At 38.7% G+C, this 27928-nt stretch overlaps 1 protein-coding gene across 7 annotated transcripts; it reads right to left on the bottom strand.

Moving 5' to 3' along the window:
- Positions 1-27475, bottom strand: LOC124274106 (interferon-induced protein 44-like). Of its 7 annotated transcripts, none has more exons than XM_046709426.1 (7): positions 27441-27475; positions 21595-21702; positions 3522-3580; positions 3049-3231; positions 2582-2728; positions 1513-1684; positions 1-1261 (listed from the first exon to the last, which is right to left on the bottom strand). In XM_046709426.1, the coding sequence occupies exons 2-7, from the start codon at positions 21668-21670 to the stop codon at positions 981-983; spliced, it is 918 nt and encodes a 305-aa protein (XP_046565382.1). In that variant the 5' UTR covers positions 21671-21702; positions 27441-27475; the 3' UTR covers positions 1-980. The 7 variants fall into 7 exon arrangements, with proteins under 7 accessions (XP_046565382.1, XP_046565377.1, XP_046565380.1 ...); XM_046709421.1 differs by lacking the exon at positions 27441-27475 and adding an exon at positions 4013-4088 and having other exon boundaries at positions 21671-21801; XM_046709424.1 differs by lacking the exon at positions 27441-27475 and adding an exon at positions 4013-4088 and having other exon boundaries at positions 3522-3571; positions 21671-21801.
- Positions 27476-27928: the final 453 nt, after the last annotated feature.

Here is a 27928-nt window from a genome sequence, read left to right as displayed (position 1 = left end):
TATGGCAACAACACTTTATTAAAATTGTGATTACAGTTTACAATAATTATACAGTCTTTATAATTTTGTATCATTACTAGGGAAGTCAGTTTTAGTCCCAGCACGTGTTTCTGTTCGTGACTGTGTCCGTGTGCGTGTGCATGTGCACCCTCTGTTTAAAACCCACCATTGTGCACGTTCTACTTTAATAATTCAAGAAGTGATATTGTCCGCATGATGTTCCACTGATTTTGTGGAAACAAATCCCATTAGGTGAAGTGTAGCCTATGACGTAAACGCAGATCAGTTTTGAAAGACAAATATAAATCCACTGTACGAATCAACACACATATTACACAAAAATAAGGATATTTTTACAGTGATCTATTTTGGTCGGCAGTGGTGATACATGCAATCACAACAATCCTATTTGAAGAGTGACAATGAGATTGGTGGCGTACTCATGGTGACCATACATTGTTTACATTCACGTTGTTTTGAGTAAAATATGATAAATTTACACAACAAAACTGCTAACTTGGATCTTCTTTTACCGAATTAAGTATAATTTGATGTAATTATGTCATATAACTGGTTAATGCTACATCCATATGAAGAAAAAAAAATCTGTGTCATGGTAGAATGAAATAAAATTCAGAATCACTTGATTTCAACATGCAATTCATGAGAACCTAGAAAATATCAGGTATACATAAAGCTGAAGTACAGGTTAGGTGTGTATCCACTAGATCTAGGGACAAATATGTAATAAGAAACTGGAAGCACTGTTAATTTCACATGATGAAATGAGTTTTCAACTACATTCTAGAAGAATGATAATAATCCCACAGGGATACTCATCTTCAAACATTATAATGAAGAGTTTGACACTCAGCAACAAAGATAACACGAGTCAAAACAATTGTCTTGACAGTCATTAACGAAGCGATCAGCAAATGTGGTCATCTGGACGACACTGGTCAGAACAGGGACGTCATTGATCAGTCTTCATCAAGGTCTGGACAGTCGTTGAGGAAGTCGTCAGCGAACCTCGTCATCTGGACAAAGCTGGTCAGAGCAGGGATGGTCACGTTGTCATCAAGGACCAACTCATCCTCATAATTCTTAACCGGGTACACGTGAGAGCGAGGCAGGCCCAGCAACTCTCCCGTCTTCTCTACAACGTCTCTGATGGCAGAGCTGATAAACAACTGGGACACGTCTTTGCTGACCACCTCACACGCCTTGTCCACCTTGGTCAGCAACACCACCTGGGGCAGGCCTAACGGGGGAAAAATAATGAACAGTGGTTTTAAAGCCAAGCGATTAGAGGACAAAGATGATACACAGCATTTTTATCACGGACTTTTATCATACACACATGCGTCAGGGAACGCAGAGGAATGTTCTCTTTGAAACCTCTACATAATGTTTCAATGTTGCATAATGGATTTGCCAGTGTACTCACTTTCACTGGTACAAATCATATAGATTTGGAAATTATGTATAAATATCCTGGTATCAGTAGTTCACCTTGGACATTCACCCTGTGTTGAACTGCTTTGAACGTCTGTAGTATTTTGTCTGGGAAGACATCTATGGCAGTGCTGTCGACCACGAAGGCAATACAGTGGATTCGGTCATTCAGGGTTGGGTTCTTCTTGTACCCTGGGATGTCAGGACGAATTGGAACAGATGGGTTGAACTGAAACCATCGGATGCAAATAAAGTTGAATCGTGTTGCAGCCGTAGTACGGTTTGCTGCATGGTCTCTGCAACTTTTGTTGCAATTGTTTGTTTGTTTGTTTGTTTGTTGTTCATCACCGCACTCCGCAATATCCCAGCATTATAAAGGCGGTCTGTAACCTGGGCGGTCACTGGACCGGACAACCCGATGACTCACATTATGAACATTGATGTATGCAATTGGCATGCATGCAAACAGGAAGTAAAAACATATCTTAGTGGAATATTTGATTTTCATAACATGACCACATTGGTTTTATCAATATTAACAGTAAGTCCTCAAACGTTACAGTATTCTAATAAACGAGCCAGTTGGGTTTGTAAGAAATATTTAGGTGATTCCCCGAATCTAATGACAGGACAATGAAAACATTTACATTTGGTAATGATATGCTAAAATATGATATGCCGATGTATTAATCATTAAGAAATAACTGATATCTTCAATCGTTTTAAAGATATCTGTATTATACTTAAAGATATCATTAATAGTTTCAAGATATCGGTAAATAATTGAAAAGATAATCCTCAAAATCCAAAGTAGAAGAACTATAGTAAATATAAATAGAGATATTTTCAGTTCTGTTCAATACTGATATGTAAACTAAATTAAAAATATTCATATCTTTACATATATAGAGTTGATGTCGATAACTTAAGTCACAGGAAAGAACGGCAATATTACAGGTACATCAATGATGTCACTGACTAATGATGTAAAACGATTTAATGCAGTATTAGTGTATAATACATGGTCTTCTAATTAATGAACGTTTCATGGAACCAGATCCATATCTGCATACTGCGGATCCTCACGAGTGCCTTCATTGTAAGTCCAAATGAGATAAGATATTACCGTGAATCTGTCCGGCAAATGACCGTCGATGATCGCCATCAGGTCCGACAGATCAAGATTGAGACCGTCTTCAAGTCCTCTTGTGTCACAAAGTCGAACCTTCAAGGGCTGTCGACTGTCGGTCGATTTTATCTTGTACAAACGATACTGAAAATAAGATCAGTAAAAGATATATTGACGTAATCATTTGTGAAACTATCAACTTATTTGGGTCAGGAACTGAAGTAAATGTTGTTTGACAAGAAAGTCCAAATTTTGTAATTGCTTTACGTGTGTGCTTTCTCCTGGATCAAAACCATTGCTCATTGAGGACTGATACTAGTTCATACATGAAGCTGCATTATTTCGTTCCAGTGAAAAATATCAGTATACTTTTACCTTTTCAGCATTTAGTCATTCTATTTACCAAATAAACATAACAAATAACTCATTGAATTAGTAGTTAGATGGGATACGTGTCAACCTACAGTAGTTGTTAGACTGTGTTCTGCACTCCCACTGCGGGCGACGGAGGTTATCCGCCCTTGGAATATAGAGTTGATGGTGTTGAAGTAGCTGGATTTGCCCGATCCAACCGCCCCCAGCAACAAGATGTTCACATGATCCAGCTTCCCCGGGGGTGAGTACGTTTCCAGTTCAGACTTCAGTACCTGTGGACACACGTTAAATCTCAATGTGTAGCAGGAAACAACAGCTGCAAATAAACTGATAGTTACAAGTAACAGGTTGTAATTGGACATTAAAATATCTGTGGAGTGACATAACAGATACACCTTCCTGTATTAGCTAATGGCTATTTGACCGATGTATGATTACTCTTGTTCTTCTTGACTAGAACTACACCATCCTGTATTAGAGCAAAGCAAAGTTTCCCAAATGTCTTCAGGAATGGGTCAGTTCGTAGGAAAGGTCAATCTTTGTAACAAGTCGAAATGCAAACCTTTTGTTTCACCTCAGGTAGCTTTCGCCACGGGGTCTCATCTTGGCGTTCAACGTGTTCTGAAATCATTTCTCCAAATATCCTCATTTATGCATAGTATATGATATTTTACAGAACATAACATTTACTAACTGATCCTCGTGTTGAACTTGTGGTAACACTTGGTATGAAGAGGAAATTGCAGTACAACATAAACTGGTTGGTATTGTCAGAGATAAGTGTCACCTTGTTTTGACAACATTATAGCTTCTGGACTATTTCACTTTTGTATAACCTGGAGCTACATATCGTTCAGGCAATCTTGACCATCACGGCATAGACAGCCTTAAATGACCAGTTACCAAGACGGCATCGTTTGCTTGGCTCTATCTCTCCTCAAGTTAAAACTCTACGCTTCAATAGGCAATCACTGATATCTGTACACAGCGTTCTCTTTAGCAAATGGAAAATAAAGATATAATTGTTCAATGAAAGGTTTAAGATACTGTCACCTGTAACTTGATATACTTCCACTTCAGTAAACTGTAAATTGTTTCCTGTAAAGTTGGTGACATTATGTCCTTGCATGTTGTAAGTGTGTGGATGTGTGCTGCCATTGCCTTGGAAATAATTGCTCTGTTTGGTAATTGTTGAACTGAAGGTCCACAGATCATGTCCTCCTCCAAAGGTAGGTCCATACTGAGCATTATGATGGACGGTATACTGCAACTTGGCGGGATCTGTAACTACGGGATACTGTTGTGGTTGAAAACTATTCGCAGCCTGAAGCCTGAACAGGAAGGCCAGGTTGTCTGATTTGTAGGTTCCATCACTTGACCAGCTGACCGATGTATAGCCACCGAACACATATCCAGCAGTGTTGTAGCAGACGGAGACGGTTGCTCCCTTGTTGTCACACTTCTGGTGGAAGGTCGGCCGCTACATCCGTCTCTGGTTGCCTGGTACAGCAGATAGAAGTCCTTCCTCCCTCCCATCCAGGTACATAACTGATCCTTGTAAGTCTTTGTTAGTTTACTCATGACCACAGTTTTCTCCTCAATAACTCTAGAGAACATACAGATTTATTCATAATTAGTAGGTGTTCATACATATACATTACATAATACAGTTGTCATATTTGTATGCGGTATATATAACATCACAGTATGTTTTGTACTTGATCAAAATATGACACTGATCAGAGAATATACAGATTTATTCATCATCAGTAGGTGTTCATGCATGTACATTCCACAAGTATTTATGTTTGTGTGCGGTATATATAATATCACACCATGATGTTTTCCACTTGATCAGAAATTGTATTAATTACTTTCAGTTATTATAGATTTACGTTTCAAATGGCTGAATTTGCTGAAAATTCCATGGTCCCCTCAAAAATCTGTATGCCCCTATGATTATATTAAATCTAATTTAAGACTTATAGCTTGTTGTGCTGATGTAGTGTAAAACATATCCCACCTCAACCATCCCTGCGCCCCTTTCAGTACACAACCGAAACATCAGTCTCATTAACCAATTCAGTGAGTGAGTGAGTGAGTTAAGTTTTACGCCGCACTCAGCAATATTCCAGCTATATGGCGGCGGTCTGTAAATAATCGAGTCTGGACCAGAAAATACAGGGATCAACAGCATGAGCATCAATCTGCGCAATTGGGAACCGATGACAAGTGTCAACCAAGTCAGCGAGCCTGACCACCCGATCCCGTTAGTCGCCTCTTACGACAAGCACAGTCGCCTTTTACAGCAAGCATGGGTTGCTGAAGACCTATTCTACCCCGGATCTTCATGGGACCATTAACTAATTCAGATAATGACCTACTTTTCGGCCTATCCAAATTTTCTCGTGTGAAAGTGAAAGAGACACCACAAACAACTATGGTTACACTGAATTTCCAATCCCTAGTTTCATAAGAAAATGTATTTCACAAATTGATTTTATTTTCAAAGTTTAAAAATATCGTATTTCTATATTTTATGTCGAGGTTTAGGCAGCATGTCGGTAACTATAAGACGTCACAGACTGCCCTGTTGGAAGAGGTCGTACAATAATTCTCAATTCATCTGGCTCACTGGTTACACCTGTTATGTGTTCTTTGCGCTTATTAAGTGTATTTTGGTAACGTACCATGTGATTGATATACCAGACCGCCAAACATTTCTAGTGGCCGAGCCTCGTTTTGAGATTTCCACTATTTCCAGATTTCCGTTTGTCAGAGCACGCTGTGCGACAGAGCTCGCTGAACGACGTGTTCGAAGGGATTAGAAAGAGAATAGTGTTGCAATATACAAATGATTAGATGTAGCAAATTATACTGATTTATATCTATATATTCAGTTGAATGAGCGGTCTCAAAATTCTTGACTGGTTATTGTAATAAGTTGCGCAATAGGATGGAACCCAGTCAACGAGACTGTTGTGTAATCAATGTTTTGACTTGTAGCAAATGTTGAGTCCTAAGTTACATTTTGTTGTGAGTGAGTTATATGTTACGCCTCTGTTAGCAATTTTCTAGCCATATCACGGCGGGGCTTTCCACAAATGAGCACCACGCATTGTACCCCTGTCGGGAATCGAACCCTCGTCTTCGGCGTGGCGAACGATCGCTTTGACCACAAGGCTACCCCACCGCCATACAATTAATGTGCATAATATTTACCACAAGACTGAAGAGCACTATCATCACCACAACACTTCTACAGCTGAAATACATGTATGCACACGCCAGGTACTCTCAAAGGCCACGTCGATAACATAACATAACACTCGTGGCGTCAGCTCAAATGGAACAACACAAGCTTGCAATGCAAGATTAGTATGTGAATTGGGTACCTAGCACATATTATCAACAATATGAACTCGGCTTCCCTTTATATATCAGCCTGGTTCCCTGGGTCTATTGCGCCTGTGCTAACGCTCCTGGTTCCCTGGGTCTATTGCGCCTGTGCTAACGCTCCTGGTTCCCTGGAGTCTATTGCGCCTGTGTTAACGCTCCTGGTTCCCTGGGTCTATTGCGCCTGTGCTAACGCTCCTGGTTCCCTGGGTCTATTGCGCCTGTGCTAACGCTCCGACACTGACCCAGGCAACCACTGCCGAATGACGGCCTTCACTGCAGGGAGACGCGCCATACATTTACTATAGAAAATCCGAGAACGGGTGGTTACAATTTTTTTCATAGCATTTTCATCGATACTACGGCAAAATATACGTCACCAGAACAACGGCCGTCGTTACTTTCAGTGTACGAACACGTTATTTAAGCAGTTTCGAGTCACGAAAATCGTCGTAACATTGGCGATATGTAAACAATGACACACACCCTATTTTCATTTTAGTTTAACATTAGTCATTTAGTATGGCAACATCTGCGTGACTCTACTGGGAAGTTGATTACACATCGGGCCATTATATCTAACATTGAATGTAAACCATTCCCCACCCCATATAGAGCTACTTGTATATAACAGGAAAACGGACACATTATGAAATATTTGTATATATGGATAGTCTTAGGTGTACATGGATAGGAAGTGTAAGATTCTTTGTTTTAAAAATGCTGTTAATAGAAGGAAACAGATAAACTGTTGATAGAACCACACCCTGCTTGTCGTAGGTTGTCAAATGATCTTTTGTCTCAAAAGGCGAATAAATATCTTCACATCTTGTGCTAACCACACATATTCAAATCAGAATATTCTAAATATGAATGAGTCTAAACAGAATGTTTTTAATATGAGGAGCCATGTGGTACGGCATTGGAGAGGCAGTTTGCGTTCATCCAAATACAGTAGCCTGCACCAATACCTTATAGGGCTTGTGGTGTGCACAAGTTGGAGAGGGGTTCTGCCACATTCTAGGCCCCAAACCATAGCATTGTTTGCTGTATTGAGAAACCATTTACACATTTTATGCTGTACATCTTCAATAATTTTACAATATGAGGTCCCCTATACTTCTGCACCATTACACACTATAGGAACAATCATAGCATGAAATATCATAATTAATCTTGACATGGTTTATTTTCACCTTTCTTTTGACATCTGTACAATGCCATAACAGCCTTTTTACTCTGTGCACCAAGAGTAGTTATTGCTTTAGTCCAAATAAGTTTAGGTGTTAACACAATACCCAATATCTATATAAAGACACAATGTCAAGATACACACCATACACTTTTGATTTAAAAAAAATAAAATCACAATAGTGAACTGGTCAACAAGTACAGAGCAAATTATCCAAACTTCAAAACCAAATCACTGATGGTGTGTTGAAGTATGTATGCATGCACTGGTGTCAAGTAAAATAAAGTAATGCAAACAGTCCATAGCAGCATTTAACCAAACTAGTTAACTGATATCTGACTGAAAAACTGCTGATATCAGATGATTTGTATTAAATCTATTCTAATAACACCAGGGTTATCATGCTCAAAATAACCAATGTACAGCAAATGTATTCTCTGATACTGGCTTCAAGCCATAAAAACTACAGTTCTCATGACAGGTTTCATTGACAAAAATCACACGTAATTCAACAGTTCACAAATAGTAGAATGTTCATCTGTCTAAAATGTTCTTCACATATATGTTATACCAATGTATTAACAGACTGATCATACCATGTATTTTTATATATTCAGTTTAGTAATATAACGTATCAAATTTATAGTTTTGAGCTGTGTATGTGCATTTTTGTATACAGATCATTTGATTAACCATGTTTTATTATAATCATAAACATTTCTGAATGATATTGGTATGTTAACTGTTTCATGTTGTTTTGTAGAGGCTAAATATCAGAATGATAAACCTTGTCGTTAACATCATCCATATGATCTAAACGCAATATGTATCCGCTAAACCTACCCTGAAACGCTGGCAGACACGGGACATAATCGGCGATATTTTCGTCATCAAATTTGCTAAAATAAAGATACTAACTACAGTCAATCAATGTGGTCGTTCAGATCCATGGTTTATGTGTACGATTTCGTGGCAATAGCGAGCTGACACGAAATATCAAAGCACATGTCGGTGATGAAAATAGGGTGTGTCATTGTTTACATATCGCCAGTGTGACGACGATTTTCGTGTCTCGAAACTGCTTAAATAACGTGTTCGTAAGCTGAAAGTAACGATGGCCGTTGTTCTGGTGACGTATATTTTGCCATAGTATCGATGAAAATGCTATGAAAAAATTTAACCACCCGTTCTCGGATTTTCTATAGTAAATGTATGGCGGGTCTCCCTGCAGTGAAGGCCGCCATTCGGCGAGTGGTTACCTGGGTCAGTGTCGGAGCGTTAGCACAGGCGCAATAGACCCAGGGAACCAGGCTGATATATAAGCGGAAGCCGAGTTCATATTGTTGATAATATGTGCTAGGTACCCAATTCACTGTGTGACCCGATGTCCCCAATTGTCGGCTCTCGCATCACGGTAGTGGAGACAAGTCGTTCCCACGGTTATAATTATTCATTGAATATGACATATTATAGCAGAATTAATAAAAAGAGTCAGGGTACATCGTCAGAGATATCAAATATGTACCTTTGAATCACAAAGCGGTTGAAATCATCCGGAACAGTTTACGTGTATCTCGATAGTTTCTCCGAATCATACTTTCTGTTTGTAAACTAGGTCTTGGGTTGTGTCCCTTATGTAAACGATCCAGGAAATAGGACAACATTTCACAACACTTCAACCAGTTATTATCACTGGAAGGATGCCTATATTTTTATAAGTTACTGATATCACAGATTCGTCTTTGTTTCCACGGGTTAAGAGCGAACAGGGACCCTTTATTACTATTATTATGTGGGGTAATGCTGTAGAGCAGCATATGGACATGAACAATGCACACTTAGGCACCGTTCACAATTGGGGGTGGGGGTGGGGGTGGTGGGGAGAAGAGTAAAGGGGAGAGAGGGGATGATCATGATTTTAAGGGGGGTCAGGTAGGGGTTTAAGGGAGGTAAAGGGGCAGCAATTTTGTACACATTTACTAGGTGGGTCAGCAATTCTGTACATACTTGATTTTTAGGGTGTCGCGATACGCGAATGTATCGATACATCGATACATTTTTACTGACGATACGATACGCGATACATGCTTGCGTGTATCGATTCCTATTTTAAAACTTTATCGATTCAAATTTTTATGCTATATCCATCTCCGTCAAAGTCTTGATAGTAAAATTATACCAGACCGCTCCGATAAATAGATGTAGCTAGCTTTACTTAAAAAATAGGTTGGAAACTAACAGCTTTTGTGATTGGCTAGACTATTTTGATGGACCAGTCAGCGAGCGCGTACGTTGCCGGTAAGGTAATGCTATGAAAAGGCGCGATAATTATGTATCGCGATACGTATCGTATCGTGACCTTAAAATCGTGATACGTATCGTATCGTGAGATTGGTGTATCGTGACACCCCATTTCATCTGACCGTTGCACATTTACAACCCGTCATCATTTGCAATTGTTCGACCTTTATTGAAGTATGTCTGAGTGCTCAGTGTGTTCCTCTAGACGAGACGAATAACTGAGTGAGTGAATTTACCTTGACGCCGCTTTTAGCAATATTCCAGCAATATCACGGGTTGGGGGAACCCAGAAATGGGCTTCACACATTGTACCCAAGTGGGAAATCGAACCCGAGCCATCGGCATAACCAGCGAATGCTTTAACCACTAATTTTGATCGCCCCGAGACGAATAGGACAATCCGAGGACACCATACGTGACAGAACTGACTGCGTGAAAAGCTTGTTACTTTAGTTTGTGTTTTCTAAGCTAGTTTGTGTTATCAGGGCTCGTATGGTGGCAGGGATGTTGCTGATGCATTGCTGATTACAGATGCGGCCTTGACCTCACTCAGCAAGATAGAGACTGCCCTATGTGTATGTATAAAATTACACACATATACTTCAATTGTTAAATGTGTTCGCGAAAATAATCACAATTGTTTTGCATGCAAGACACAAGATTTATGTAAACAACACAACATGCGACTAACTTACAGATTAATGTAAAGTCCCAAAATTTTATCCATCAGTACATAACTCGCAAATATAACACTCAAGTTCGCACGCACGCACGCACGCACATTTAGACATCTTGAGAATATGTACGAATGTATTTAAGTAGCGAAAAATATATTGTATTCTCACAACGGAGGTCAAACTCAATCGGCGGCTCCGGTACTGGGACCGCCTCCGTGGTGTAGTGGTTAGAGCGTCCGCCCGGAGAGCGGAAGGTCGCGGGTTCGATCCCCGACCGCGTCATACCAAAAGACGTTAAAATATGGTATTTGTTGGTCCCCGCCTGGCGCTCGGCATTAATGGGTACAACAAGGACTGGTCGGCTCAGAGTCAGTATAATGTGTCTGAGTGGGGTATTCATGCTTCACTGCGGCATGGTATCTCAGTGGGCTAGCACTATAAAACCAGCTTCAGACTGGGCTAGTACAAGCAGCCGCACATACACATACACACGCATGCACGTCGTCATATGAGCGAAATATTCTCAAGCACGACGTAAAACCCAATTTCACCTCACCTCACCGGTACTGGAAAGACCAGTTATCTCCCTTCGGAACCCAAATCAGTAGCGGGATTCTGTTAAGCTATTTTAATTTCATACAATTACTTTTCATACCAAATGATGAAATGTGAATTATCCCACATGGATATTTATCATCAAACATCATAATGAAGAGTTTGAAACTCATCAACAAAGATAACATGTGCCCTGATTTCGGGAACGTGTGTTATACTACATGGACAATTAGTCATTAACATGGTCTTGACAACAAATCTGGTCATCTAGACGACACTGGTCAGAGCAGGGACGTCATTGATCAGTCTTCATCAAGGTCTGGACAGTCGTTGAGGAAGTCGTCAGCGAACCTCGTCATCTGGACAATACTGGTCAGAGCAGGGATGGTCACGTTGTCATCAAGGATTAGCTCATCCTCATAATTCTTAACCAGGTACACGTGAGAGCGGGGCAGGCCCAGCAACTCTCCCGTCTTCTCTACAACGTCTCTGATGGCAGAGCTTATAAACAACTGTGACACGTCTTTGCTGACCACCTCACACGCCTTGTCCACCTTGGTCAGTAACACCACCTGGGGCAGGCCTAACGGGGACAAAAATAAACAACAGTGGTTTTAAAGCCAAGCGATTAGAGGACAAAGATAACGCACAACATTTGATCATACAAACATGCGTCTGGGAACGCAGAGGAATGTTCACTTAGAAACTTCACTCTCTTGCACAATGCATTTTGCATGCAGTAAAAGCTGGGTCCACATCTAGTAACTTTAATGGACCAGTGTTGTAGTCACAATGTCATCATAATAATGGTTCCTGTTACGTCTTTCACGGAGTCAAAAATATGTTGTGAAGTAATAAGAACATAAGTATCTTAAATATGAATATGAACATGAATATTTTGGCATTAGTATTTCACCTTGGGCATTCACCCTGTGTTGAACTGCTTTGGACGTCTGTAGTATTTTGTCTGGGAAGATATTTATGGCAGTACTGTCGACCACGAAGGCAATACAGTGGATTCGGTCATTCAGGGTTGGGTTGTCCTTGTACCCAGGGGCGTCAGGACGAATAGGAACAGATGGGTTGAATTGAAACAGGGAGGTCACTATAGAAAGCAATTAAAGCTGAATTGTGTTGCAATCACAGAATGGTTCACTGCACCAACTGTTGTTCTATTTGTTTGTTTGTTTGTTTGTTTGTTGTTCAGCGTCACATTCCAGCAATATTCCACCCATATGACGGCGATCTGCGTAAAATCGAGTCTGGACCGGAAAACCCAATGACTGATATCACTTTATTTTAAAAAAAATGATTATGACTATGAATAGCTAAGTTGAACATAACTTACTTTGTGTGATCAATCATGCCATGTCACAAGTCCGTTGATTCTAATAAATTAAATACATATATATATATATATTCATAAATCATCAAATCATCAATCAACTGCGAAATAAGCATGGCATTCCATGCGCTGTTTAGAAATAACCAATCATTATTGAAACTATAAACTAGTAGCGTTTTTCGAGTTATATAGGGGTCAATTATTGACAATTGTGTGATATTAATGGTATCACTGACACGCCTAAGTTATAAAGTTTTGGTCGTTAAAATTTATTGATTAGCACAGACCTTCGTATTTTTAGGATCGAAAGAAGCCAAACGTATAACCTTAAACTCGTAAAAGTTGAACTCTTCTAAACAATCACGCTGTTTCCATGCTATAACGCATATTAATAATATACTGGACAAAATAATTTAGGGATATTGGTATTTTTATGATTTATATTTTATCAGTGTGACAATGAATAAATAGATCATTATATAAATAATTTCAAATTTGCATATACCCCTAACTATTTTTTACAAGTATATTTCATAGGTGCATGCATAAGAAAATTCTTCCAATGTTTTAACATCAAGTTTTACTTCTATTCTCTTGTATTGATGATCTTGTGTGACGCCACTGACTAATGATGCATTAAGAAGTCAATACAGTGTTAGGGATTAATACAGTAGGGTTTGATAATTAATGAACGTTTCATGGAACCGGGGTCCACATCTGCAGTCTGTGGTCCTGGCGACTGCCTTCATTGGAAGTACACGACATGCCTTGACATCACATAAAATATTACCGTGAACCTGTCCGGCAAATGACCGTCGATGATCGCTGTGAGGTCAGACAGATCAAGATTGAGGCCGTCTTCAAGTCCCCATGAGTCACAAAGTCGAACTTTAAAGGGTTGTCGACTGTCGGTCGATTTTATCTTGTACAAACGATACTGAAAATATGAAGGTTTTTAAAAGATACATTGATATACTCATTTGTGAAAATATCAACTTTGTCGGTTCAGGGTCTGAACTAAAAGTTATTTGACAAGAATGTCCAAATTTTGTACTGTACATGTGTGCTTCCTCCTGGATCAAAACCATTGTTCATTTAGGACTGATACTAAAAGTACTGCCGGAAATATTTTTAGGCTGTTACTCTGTATCCCAAAATTTCACACAATTGTAAATGGCATTTGTCGAAATAACCCACATCGGCCTAACTGGGCATTCAGTGGAATGCGTCATAGGATATCCAGAAAAGCATATTTACTCGTAAATTTGGAGAACACTTAGAAAGAAATACCAATAGCTGCTGAAAACAAACTATAGATGGCAATTAGGTCGCTCTGCCATGTAATGATGACAGAACGTCGACTCACCTGGCATGAAATGCATGCATGACGTACGGGCGCATGGGGTCATCTCAAAAGTATTTTATGCTTTCTCATGTGTTTTGAATATGTCTCATCTATTGATTAACATCTTATGTGTCTCTTTTTCACAAAGTTTATGTTGAGATATGTAAAAGAGTATGATACCCATAGAAAAGCTTAAATCAGCCTTCGCATTAAATAATTCAATGTCTCAGTGACATGACCACCCGATGATCAACAGGACAGGGACCCAGCGGGCACACAACGTTGAATGAACGTTGAATGAACGTTGAATGAACGTTGAATTTTGGATGTTTGGTTGATCAACCTTTCATAAACGTTGATTCAACGTTTATCATGCGACCAAAGAAAGTTAATCGAGATTCGTTTAGTTGTCAACGTTGTTTCAACGTAAGGAACCAACAAAATGTCAACTAATTGTTTCCTTAGCAGAATTTGATACATAATTCATATTGGTAATAGGTATCAAACTCAGCAACTATCATTTCGGAACATTATTTTCATAAAAGATCAAGATCGAGCTAGTGACAGATATAATCTTATATATTGTTTGATTGTGCATCGATCAACGGACGGAAATATTACGTAAATCGCAATTGAAAATGAAAACATCAATGATTTTAGGTATAAAGTCATCAGTTATCCGAATTGCATTACATTTGATATTTTCCCACAAAACTGTCAAAATTGTATAATTCCCAACAATTTGCTTTCAAACACATGCGCAAAGGCAGTTGATCGTTGTCAGTTCACTTTGGCGAAGTTCAACGCATTACGTTCTATTTTCAACATCTTCACGGCATGCTTAGTGTTTATTTGGTAAGTATGTCCTTCATGTATAATGAAAACGTAGGAATGTTGTTTAAATCTAGCAGGTCAATGTAGCAAGAAACTCCGAATTAGGGCTCATGTTTTATCTCACAAGGTTACCGGTATGTCACAGTACATGTTTCTCAAAATTTAGTTGAAGCCCGTGTTTTTCCATGAACTTGTTTTGTTATTTTCAATATATTTGCATGCATATATTTGGCATTTTATTATATAATCGAATAAGATTTCCTTTTCGTACCCATCACCTGATTTGAATTTTTGCAAATATACATTTTCAAATAATCAATGAAATTACATCAATATAAGGAACCGTTCATAATTAAATATATGGCTGCGGGTGGGGTGTTGATTGTAGGGTTGGAGGTGGGTTGGGATGGGGTGTCACCCATTTTGTTCAGGAGCTAAAGGGTCAGCATTTTTGTACACACACGCACTATGTTTAGAAATTATGGAAGGGGAGAGGGCGTCATAGATAATGTACATGGCATGCAGGGTGGGCCGTCTCTTTTTATTCTGTACATACTCATACACTTGGCGTGTGTGTGTGTGTGTGTGTGTGATGATAGTGTGTGTGTGTGTGTGTGTGTGTGTGTGTGTGTGTGTGTGTGTGTGTGTGTGTGTGTGTGTGTGTGTGTGTGTGTGTGTATTGTGTGTGTGTGTGTGTGTGTGTGTGTGTGTGTGTGTGTGTGTGTGTGTGTGTGTGTGTGTGTGTGTGTGTGTGTGTGTGTGTGTGTAATTCACATTGTACATAAAAATCAACATCACTCCAAAGCCATACATTATGAACAGATCCCTAAGGGCAGCTATACAAAAAGCGGATAGGATTAATCAACATTTTATATTGCATCCCATTATTATGAACATTTGTTCGTTTGAATAGATCTATCAGTAAATGATGCATTGAGCACGCCCTGAACCCTGTCAACATATGTATATTATTGGGGGGGGGTGGTGGAGAATAGCGTAAGGAAATGCAAAGGATGAAATTGTAAATAATTTATTTGAACTTTTATTTATTTACAAAAAGTGTAACTTCACTAATGATTCTTTGATGGGACAATTAACATATTTGCACCCACAGACTTTCATTCTTACACTTGTTTGGAAGGGATATGATAATTCATGTCTCTTAAAGGTAAAAATCTTACATCCAAAAGATGTAATTTTAATGTAAGGAACATTTAATTATGAAATAAGATTATTTTAATGGAATTTGCAGAAATCTCATCTTCGAAGACTGGGTGGCAGCAATTTTGTGGATCACATAAAAGGAGCAAGGCTAAGGTAACACGTTTTAACATTTCACTTGTTTCCAGTATATCCACCACAAAGTTTAAGAGAAAGATGATAATGCTCTTTCATTACCACCTGTTTGAATATTCGTGATAATGTTTGGTCTTTTTTTGAAAGGCCGATAATAGTTGGTCTTTATTTTCATTTTATATATTAAGGTTGATCATTTAATAGAGAACAAAATTGACAATGATTTCTCCCGGAGATGTTTAGTTTAATGAGCACTCCCTTGCTTGGCGCCATATTGTTTTTCGCCGTAAACAGCTGGATGCAAGATAGCACGCGAGAGGACAGAAGTCATACATTTATAGATATATAGAGATGTTTATTGCTGGGAAACACACTCTTCAGGTATTTGGTCAGCTGTAGAATTGAGAGTCAGAGATGCACTGTTTCCAAGAATTTGCGTGTGCCAGCGATGTTTGTTTACGAGTACATTTAAGTCTTTTTGAGTGTAGATTGGAGTTGTAAGAGATGTTATTCAATGTCTTATTATTCATGGTATGATAGATTATTTCTGGCAATGTAGAGTTTAATCTCATTATTTTATTGTTCATGATTCAGAGAAGCATAGTTATGACGTCGCAGATAATACGCACACATAATTCATTATATGAGAGATTTTCTAAGCGTTCCTATAAGAGATTAAGTGTAAACATTTTTTTATGAGTTTTATGAGTGTACAAATGACAAAGAGAGAGAGAGAGAGTAGATAATAGAGAATATATTGTATACTTATGAGAGCTCATTATTGTTTTCAGAACTCCATGATCCATACTTCCTTGTGTTTGGGAACAAATGGTGTTGGGAGACCTCCCACAATAGACTTGTTCTTTGACCTGTGAACCACCACCCATTTTGTTTTCTTATCATTTAATGTAAAATGGCTTTTGTTACAATTTATGACTCCTTGTAGCAAAATTGCTACATCAGTTCAACTCCTATTAATTTGAAATAATCATTTCCGAGAATCTCTAAAGAAAACTAAATCTGACAGAATAACAACAATCTTCCATTGTTTTGCAGGACAATGTCAAACAATTTGATGTCAAGAATGAATGTTGATGGGCAAAACGGCAAGTTTTCTTTTAAGAATACAAGGTTGTATTCAATCATCTCTGGTAAGTTAATTACCAAGTGCAGCATTTTCATCATGACCATAGCAAATAATATATGACAGTAAAGCATCGTCTAATTCATCCTACCGGTAATTCATAGTCTAATTAAATAATCAACTTGCATTCCTTCGGTTGAAAATATAAATTGTTTACACTTTTCGTCATATTTTGTATTCATGCTGTTCATATGTTCACATGCCAAGTTACAGCAGTGAAATGAACCTTTCAAGTGATTGATTAAACAAATACTTGAATCATTTAAGACAATATATCTTCCATATAACTTATTCATGTATTTAAATATAAATTTCAGAATGTGTCCTATCTAAAGGGAATGAGATGGGAATGCATCCGAAGCAAATTTCAAGAAAGAGTTAGGAACATTTCTGAAGTATCCACCTGACCGCCAGGCAGGGAATTGGCAGAAAAGAGGAGCTGATAATTGTGTTTTGGAGTTGGAATTGTGTTGAAAAATCTGAACTGTGGTATTGAAATTGGTGGCGTAAATGTCAGTTTAATGCTATATGCAGATGATATTGTGTTACTAGCACAACAGAGATCACCTACAGACTATGTCATGTGTGATGTTTTACATTATGCTTTAAACCACGTTTCTCTGTGTGTGCGTGTGTGTTCATAAAGGTTTCATGAAAAGTGACTGGTTTTATGTGTTGTCTTCAGGTATAGTTCCTGGTCATCTTGGATCCCTTTCATGGTGAAAGTAATTGCATTTAATGTTTATTAAAGGGGTCTGTCTAAGAGCTGAAATTCAGACAAAATGTCTTCTCAGGACAATTTCCACATTTTCAAGATAACAATACAACAGTAAATAGTTTTTCTTAATTTGGAATACTCTTTTCTTCTTACTGGAATTATACGTCCAACTGACATAAAACTTAATGAATATTATATTGAATGTGGAATTTTAACCAAGTATTTTATCAGGTAAAATATTTTACTGCAATTTCTGTTTGGACACTGTTTATTGCAGGTAGCTTTTGGGGTATTTTTAGCTGGATGCATGAGTTTGGTGCTACTTTAGTGTAGTTTAAAGATGAAGTGCGAGTCTATTTACAGGAAAGCGTAATACCTCCCAGACACAACCACGGAACAACCCATTTTCAACGTTAATAATATGTCAAACTTCAACGTTGATTCCACGTCGGATATCTACGTCTAAAAAACTTTCATATACAACCACGGAACAACCCATTTTCAACGTTAATAATATGTCAAACTTCAACGTTGATTCCACGTCGGATATCTACGTCTAAAAAACTTTCATATACAACCATTTTTCAACGTTGATAATAGGTCAAACTTCAACGTTGATTCCACGTCGGATATCTACGTCTAAAAAACTTTCATATACAACCTTTTTTCAACGTTGATAATAGGTCAAACTTCAACGTTGATTCCACGTCGGATATCTACGTCTAAAACACACTTCATATACAACCTAATTTCAATCTAATTTCAACGTTGAGGACCAACCTATTCTCAACGTTGAAACAACAACTGATGTGCCTGCTGGGGATAGTATTTGTAAATAGTTATGACATGCCCTTTGCTTCCCCAGTCTATTTCCCCCAAAAGATTATCTTATCTCAGCTGATATCTCTATCACCCAGGCCGACCCAAACCACCGTCTGTGACACCCGTCCTGACACACCGTTAGAGACGACCCCTTCTACCTGTTTCTTTTTATAGTGATGGTGAGACTCCATGGTAGCTACATCCTTACTAAAGTACTGTCGGAAATGCTAGAAAAATGCTTTTTACCCTTAATATCTTTATAAAGGTGATAAATGTATTATGTTGTCAATATATCAACTCACCTATAGTGTACCTAATTTTTATTTCAATTGATTTAACATTCCCAGGCATTTAAAGGGCAGTTTACATGAGAGAATTCGGTACCAAAACAGCAATTTAAGATTTTTTCAGAGTTCAACAACAGAAATCTGAAATAGTCTTTACAATTATGTTAATAATACAGGTGGTGTAAAAGTATAAATTAACGTTTTTCTTAAGCAAATAAATGTTGAATGTTCGTGTTACCTTACTTAATTATCGTTTCTTTATTGAAGAAATATTAATATAAATGTTAAGTCTTGATAAATATGTTTCCCGTCATGCATGCACATCTTATCACAGCGTCCACTATGGCCAACTATTTGCAGACGATTGTTGCAAAGGTTTCAAGTTTTTTGTGCTTGAAAAAGACAGAGGTAAACCTTTCATTAGTATAGAAATGGTTTATTACAGAACTTGTAGAGCTGTTGGTATGTCTTACCAACAAGTTTACAATATTGTAAACACATCAGACAAGACAGGGACGTCTCAAAAGCAAAACCGGGACGTAAAACCATCCTTGACAACTTTTAAAAGGGAGTACTTAGACGGGCGGTCTACAAACTTTAGGAGAAGAAGAATATATATTCTAAAGAAGCTACACCAGTGACTTCGTTAAATCTTTGACCAATGTTCACAACTAGATTAAACTGACCGAATTGCATCCATATTTTTGCAATGAAATATACTGTTGACATGCATTTATTAAAACGTTGCACATTTCTACAATCAATCGATAAGATAACACAAATGATAGGATTCTTTCCAATGTACAGTAATAAGTATGTTTATTTCCCAACAAACACACATACACAAACGATTCCTTACATAACCAATACGTATACTATACGTACACATATTCAACATTTTGAAGAAAACATCCATTGAGATGACCCCTCGCCCGAGCGTGTGCTCAGGTGTCAATTTCACCTGTCGATACCGTGCATGCTGATGACGTAACACAGGCAGTTAATTAATGTTTGTATCAAATAACGTCCCACTACCCCGTATTTTTCTACGTTTTTGGTATTTTAATCAGTAAAAACGCATTTTAGGGCATGTCTCAAAATTTATTCTCTCGGTCTCCATTATGTAGATGTTTCTTAAAGTGATATTTGTAACTGTAATACCTCTGAAGTTTAAATATAAGTCAAAAAGTATTTTTCTAGCATTTCCGACAGTACTTTAGTTTCAGTATTAAAGTTATATTGTTTACGTTAGCTATCGTTTTTCACGAAGATAAGTTTATTTTTGATATGGGAATTAAAAAAGTGTCCTTTGAAATACAGTATCATCGCACACTAATTTGCATAAAGTCATGGTTTGGTCCATGATGTTCACATGATCCAGCTTCCCCAGGGTTGAGTATGTCTCCAGTTCAGACTTCAGTACCTGTGGACACACGGTAAGACTCAATGGGTAGCAACAGCGTCAAATGAAATGATAGATACACGCAACAGGTTGTTACTGAACATTAAAATCTCTGTAGTGTGACATGATAGACATACCTTCCGGCATTAGTTAATGGTTATTTGACGGATACACAAATAACTCTTACGTTTCACGTGACTACACCACCAGACCAAAAGCAAAGTTTTACAAATGTCTTCACCGATGTATGAGCTCGGTGGACAGAACAATCTTCGAAATGCAAACCTTTTGTTTCATCTCAGGTAGCTTCCGCCACGGTGTCTCATCTTGGCGTGCAGCGTGTTCTGAAATTATTCTTCCAAATATCCTCATTTATGCATACTGTATGATATTTTACAGAACATAACATTGACTAACTGACCCTCATGTTTAAGTTATGGTAACAATTGGTATAGACAGAATATTATGTTGATACTGTCAGGCATTGTTTGCCCTTAACCCTGAAAAGCTGCTGGTCCACCTTCAGAACCAGAACCATAACAAGTTGTGTGTCCTCGTCAGATCAGAATGTATAGGCCCTATATTTTAGCTAATTCCAAGCAAACCAAAAAAATGTGACAACTCTCAAACTGAGTTAAAGAGTTTAATTCAACTCTAGTGACTGACTTGTTTTCATTTACAACAAAATTAACATCCATGTCGAGATCCAAGTCTTCCTCGAACATGATAGTCGTTTTCACTTACAGTCAACAGCTGCTGATCGAGATAAACACTATAAATTACTGAATGATATTTTCCGACCGACGTTAATTTCGAACGTTCCTGGAGTAAATTAATACCACTCAGGCTTGACAATGTTTTAACTTTTATTAATTACACCTACTGGATTATTTCACTTACGTTCAACCTTGAGTCACATATTGTGAGAGAGAGAGAGTGAGTGAGCGAGTTTAGCTTCACGCAGCACTCAGCAATATTCCAGCTATATGGCGGCGGTCTGTAAATAATCGAGTCTGGACCAGTCAATCTAGCATCCAGTGGTCAACAGCCTGAGCATCGATCTGCGCAACTGGCAACCGATGACATGTGACAACCAAGCCAGCGAGCCTGACCACCCGATCCCGTAAGTGGCCTCTTACGACAAGCATGGGTTACTGAAGGTTCGTGAGAGAGAGGTAATAGACATACTCAAACATACATATAAAACCAAAATGATTGAAGTCTATCAGTACGCTCCAATAGGATATCACTGGTATCAATGTTCAGGGCAAACGGAATGTAAGGAGTGACTTGTTCAATAAAGTGTATAGGAGATTGTCACCTGTAACTTGATATACTTCCACATCAGTAAACTGTAAATTGTCTCCTGTTAAGGTGGATGTACTGCCTCCTAACATGTTGTAAGATTTTGGACTTGTGTATCCATTGCCTTGGAAATAATTGTTCTGTTTATTAATAGTTGAACTGAAAGGGGAACAGATCATGTCCTGCTCCAAAGGTAGGTCCACAGTCAAGTGTATAATAAACTGTATGCTGCACATTTTCCGTCTTTACGGGATACTTTCGCGGTTGAAAACTATTCCCCGCCTGAAGCCTGAACAAGAAGGCCTGGTGGTCTGATCTGTAGGTTCCATCACTTGACCAACTGACCGATGTATAGCCACCGAACACATACCCAGCAGTGTTGTAGCAGACGGAGACGGTTGCTCCACTGTTGTCACACTTCTGATGGAAGGTCGGGCCGCTACACCCGTCTCTGGTTGCCTGGTACAGCAGATTGAAGTCCTACCTCCCTCCTATCCAGGTACATAACTGATCCTTGTAAGTCTTGGTTAGTTTACTCATGACCACAGTATCTCCTCAATAACTCTGTAGAATATACCGATTTATTCATAATTAGAAGGTGTTCATGCATATGCATTACATTATACAGTTGTCATATTTGTACGTGGTACATATAACATCACATGTTTTCTACTTAATCAAAATACGACACTGTATTCATTTCAGCTATTCAGATTTTCGTTTCAAATGGCCCTGCCATATCTCAATCAGCTAGAAGAAAGTGTCATTTCCAAATGAAATATACATCAGTTCACAGACTTATTATTGTTGTTATATGGTTTTCTGAACAGAATAAACACAAACTGAATTTGTTTAATATCTAAATAGTTCCCGTCCTTTGCGTTCATATTTTTACCAAGGAGCAAAACATCCAAAGGGGGCCAAACAAGATTATAATCAGGCAATGCATTCCAATACAAGCCCTAAAATTAAAAATTCTCTCCACATAAGCGTACGTGTCAATACAATACAATGACGGCCTATATTTCGTTGCCTATATAGCAATAACTGCCGAGATCCCGCATTAGAGTGAGTGAGTTTAGTTTTACGCCGCTTTAACAAATATTCCATTTTAGAAACTTACAAGTTCGATATCGGAAGATTATCGGATGACACAAATATTGTCAATCACTCCTACAATACACAAATACATGGGGACAAAAGATAAACAAGCAGTTGTCACTAAGGTGACATATATATAATCCCCCGCCGCAAATTATCAAAGCAAACTTAAAGAGTAATGAAAGTGAAGGTCGCAGTTTAAGATGAAGTTAAATGTCAACAAAACACGACCAGTCAACCTCTCTCGATATCTTGCTCTGCTCTGTAGCTGTTCAAACATACGAACTTCAAACTCACTTTGACCTTGACATGAATGTCATGGTGTATGAAATATGCAAAAATAATAATAGAGAAATTGCTTATCAAAAACATTCAAGAGAAGTCTTGAAAGTCTGTGAAGAAAACATACAGTGAACCGTTCTTGAGATATCTTGCTGACAATCTTAACATACTGAAATGTTCAAAGTGTCGCTGTGACCTTGAAAAATTACGTCAAGGTCACCAAACTCGACTGGGCCCTGCGCCTTCCCTATATGCAGTTTTGTCAAATATGAAGAAACTCACGTTTCTTTGGAAACTCGACTGTTAAAGTCCCCTTGACCTAAATGAAGGTCAAGGTCACCAAACCTGACTGGGAACTTTCTATTCTGCGGTACCTAGGTACCATGAAAAGAATCCAGTCAATGGTTCTTAAGATATTGCAATTCGTACGGACGGACGGATATACTATATCCCTGCTTCGCGCTAAACGCGCGGCGGGGATAACAAACAGTTTGATATGTGCATCAGAATTACAATTAAACAAAAGATACATTGGCCGCTGTGTAAAACAATAATCATAGTTTACACATTTACTTATCATATGATTGTGCGCATGTCAGTGAACCCGTTAGGACGTATCTCACGGAGCTCTCGCGATATAGAGCTAAACTAGGATGTTTTAGTCAATCAGACATTAACGTCCGAAAAGTACAATTAAACAAAAGATACATTGACCGCTGTGTCAAACAATAAATCTTCGGCAAGGCTCGGATATTTATAACTTTATCAACTCGTGTTGATATAATTGATATCAGTAGACACTTGGGTGAGATTCTCTATTTATAGTTTACACATTTACTTATCATATGACCACATATGGTCAATCGGTATTGTCGCAGCTATTTATGATATCATACCTGGAATTACTGATATCATGATCGAATTATTAGCTGATCCGAATTAAATTACTCATAAGAAGAAACAAATGCTTGATTTCATCAATATTGTGAAATATTTGACTGTTATCATGAAATGAATTATTGCTATTAGTCTATGAATTAACAAGAAAACACTATCATCACTATCACTATTCTCCCACCACTGGGCACATTTTTCAGTTATGAAAGTCCACATATACTAAGCAGCAAAAGAAACGTCAGTTTGGAATTTTCCTTCGCAGAAACGGATAACTGTAAACTCATTTAATGTTTTGATTGTATATTTTGACAACATCTCCAACTTTACCTGAGCAAAGACATTCCTTCCCAAACTCAGAATGGAACCCAGGAAATGGTCTCAAAATCGCAACCTGATCTCGGAGATGGTACGGTGTTCTCCATGTTTTTCATGCAACTCATGCTGCACGTGCTGTTCACAAGGACCAGCCCTATAAAATGCACCCCCAAACCTGGTTGAAACATTCACATTACAACGTCAGCAGGATGCCCCTTCTCACGACAGCTCAGAGGTACCAGGCGCTAGGAAGACTTGAAGCTGGCCACACTGCACAAAGCCGTTGCCAATCACTTCCAGGTCAATGTTCGGACCATCTACAGGCTGCAGCAACGTTTCCGGGCCACCATCACCACAAATGATCGTCCCCGTACTGGCAGACCAAGGGTGACCACAAGACGACAAGACCGCCATGTTGTGCGACAGCATGTACAGAATCCCTTCATGCAGGCATTTGAAACAGCACGCCAGACAGTGGGAACACACGGAAGACCAATCAGTAGTAATGCAGTACGCCGAGGTCTTAACAGCGGGAACCTCCATTGCCGTAGACCTTACCGTGGACCTATCCTCACCCTTCAACATCGGCGTGAACGTCTACAGTTTGCCCTACAACACCAAAACTGGCGATACAGGCAATGGAGAACTGTTCTGTTCACAGATGACAGTCGGCACTGCGTATCAATTGCAGATGGCAGAACAATAATATGGCGACGACTTGGCCAGCGTTACTCAGACCAATGTGTTATGGAAAGAGACTAATAGGGATGTGCAAGCATCATGTTATGGGGTGGAATAGACCTGAACCAGAGAATGGGTCCTGTGGTGTTCCAGAACCTTGGTCCAGGGAGAGGAGGCGCATCACAGCGGTGCGCTACATCGACCAAGCTCTCAGACCTCACGTCATACCACATTTCGCATGTCACCGGAACAACATTTTCCAGCATGATAACGCCCGGGCCCATACTGCCAGACTTCCCACAGCGGAACAGTGTCAGCATTATGCAGTGGCCAGCCCTTAGTCCTGATTTAAACCCAGTTGAACATCATTGGGATGAAATTCAGAGGAGACTGAATAATGTCATACCAAGGCCGAACACAGCCGGTTTATTGCGCCAGGCCTCTCTCAGTGTGTGGTTCAAGGTGCCATCAATCGATTGGTGCACTCCATGCATAGACGCTGTGCTGCAGATATTGCCGCTCGTGGTGGTCACACTAGATACTGAAGTCAAGAGTCTGAATGGACTGCAAACGTTCACGTAATGTCTTGGAATTGTGCTGAGTTATTTATTGTTGTGTCAAGGTATTGTACACAAACAAAATAATTTTGGATCCGCTTATGTCCATTTCTGTAATGATTTGATTACAGCGCCTATCTAATTTTGAATTCGTAGAGACGGGGTTTTTTGCTGCTGAGTATAGTAATGGATAATATCGAAGTAAAGGTATGTTTTGGGCATAATGCCATTGGTAGATAGGTTTAGTCCAAATTTTCACAGAGTTCGGGAAAGCCAGACAGAGCTTTCATCAGAAAAGAAAACATTACCCCAATCTTGATTTTCGTGCGCCCTACACCAGATTAAACGTCTTTCTTTTTGTCATCAATGGTGAGGGACATCCGCGATTTTTCACCAAGTTAAGTTTTTGTAATTCTTGGCTAAGGGTTTTATTACATACCTGAGGACTTCCTTTATTAATAATCTCATTTCTGATATTCAAAGCTTTTCAATTTTCCCCTACTCACAATCTGACCAAGTCGCCGGCGATCCGTAGTACTGAACTTCCTTGGCATCCCTGCCCCTGTCTTGTGCTCAATCCCAACTCCTGATAGAATATTCTATGACAGAGGAATGTCATGTCTACCAGCTAACTGTATTGCATTAATCACACTCATTTAAAATCATCTAGATCCAGCCCTCTAGTCGCGTCTGCTGTCAAATCTGCCATATGCATGTCAACAAAGGAAGCTGTCTGCTACACCAGGGGAGATAACTATTGATGTAGTAAGGTTCATTCTTCAGCCTACAAGAGTTGCCTCCCATACTGATTACCTTACTACAATCATAATGTAACACCTATTTTGATACTCTATTGTCAGTTTTAGGAAACAAAGATTTTCTCAATAATTTCTGGGAAAACTGTAGGTGAAAACGGACAGTCACACCAGTGAACTAAATTGTTATGAGTGAGTGAGTGAGTTTAAAGTTTACGTCACATCGGCAATATTTCAGCCATATCGTGACGAAAAAAAGTTATGTACTAAGAATAAATATATTTATACTTTTTAAAAACCTTGTTAAATGTAGATTAATTAAAAACTACAGTAGTTTGAGGTTATTGTAAAATGCTCTAAACCATTTCAAAACAACACAATATAAAATCTGGTATAGATCGATATCGCCAGCAACTGAAAGTAGATCACCATGCTAGGGACCATGGGGACTTATATTACTTTTGCTACCTGCATGGACCCAAGCTGGATTTAAATCATCCCTTCGGCTGTTGGCAAATTTTGAGCAATTTAGCCATAAATTAAAACTACAAACATTCTACGATTAAAATTCTGGCATTGATCAACATACATTGAGTGATGTGGTCCTAATTAAGTGCCCTCTTCGGAGGAAAATTATTTTACGCTACTTCAACCCTAATTGTTATGACTGTAAGTTAATATGAAACATTGTAGCCTCTGGGTATAGGGTACCGAGACCTTTAAGAGCCGACATGATCCTACAGAGTATCACCTATAAGTAAATCTTTTACAGATAGCGGCGCCTGATTACGCTCGATGCGTCAGCTGAAATGGAAAAACACGTTTGCAATGCAAGATTAGTTAACGAATTGGTAGCAGAGAGTCGGTCTTATACCGCATCGCGATGCAGGGTCGTGCCTTGACTGCCCTGCAACTTATTTGGGTATTGGGTACTTTAGTTGATCTGTCAACTCTCACGCATCCTGCGGGAAACTCACGCATTTTACCCCAATGTCACGCACTCACGCATTACCTCTCTAAACTCACGCATTATTGAAATTCTTATAAACTAGATACAATTCACACAAAAATCATCATTTTAACCCAAAAAACTAATTTTGGCGTTGGGGCTTCTCACTCACTGGAACTCGAGATCAGGGGCTGACAGCTATTTACCTAGCACATATTATCAGCGTTATGAACTCGGCTTCCGCTTATATTTGACACAAACTAGTTGACATGTCAAGGATGTATTGCAACACCAACGTATATCGTCAGTTAAATCAAGTATGTACCTTTGAATCACACAACGGTTGGAGTCCTCCGGAACCACGTGTGTACAGCGATAGTTTCGCCTACTTGTAAACTAGGTCATGGAGTTATGTCCCTTTATGTAAACAATCCAGGAAATAACACAACATTTTACAACGGTACAACCAGTTATTATCATTCGAGGGATGCTTAAGTTGTTGATATCACAGATTTGTCTGTTTGGACCATGGGTTAGAGAGCACAGGAGCGCTTTATTACTATTATTAAGTAGGGTAATGATGGACATGAACAATACACACTTATCAGTAATACATAGGGGCAGCCACAGGTTCCATGACTACAGTTTCATTATCCACAGTAAAAGCATACAGTAAAGTTACTATTAATGTTAATATTAATATTTAGTTATTAGCATGGAATTAATTTGATATTGGCACAAAGCTGTTAGTATATAGTATATATAGTGTAGTTACTATTCAGTATCAAATGTAGCTATTAGTATCAGTATTAA

The sequence above is a fragment of the Haliotis rubra genome, unplaced genomic scaffold (assembly GCF_003918875.1).
Source record: "Haliotis rubra isolate DU_JTF1 unplaced genomic scaffold, ASM391887v1 Scf1878, whole genome shotgun sequence".
NCBI classification, from domain to species: Eukaryota; Metazoa; Mollusca; class Gastropoda; order Lepetellida; family Haliotidae; genus Haliotis; species Haliotis rubra.
This window is presented reverse-complemented; position numbering and strand designations above follow the sequence as displayed.

What these genes read in the sequence shown, in the direction of transcription:
- LOC124274106 (XM_046709421.1), bottom strand. Translation starts at nt 21,757, where the DNA reads ATGATCTGTTCCCCTTTCAGTTCAACTATTAATAAACAGAACAATTAT. An exon ending in GGAAGTATATCAAGTTACAG is followed by an intron (nt 3,581 to 4,012) that starts GTGACAGTATCT and finishes AAATGATTTCAG; the next exon opens with AACACGTTGAACGCCAAGAT. An exon ending in ACACAGGGTGAATGTCCAAG is followed by an intron (nt 1,262 to 1,512) that starts GTGAACTACTGA and finishes TTCCCCCGTTAG; the next exon opens with GCCTGCCCCAGGTGGTGTTG.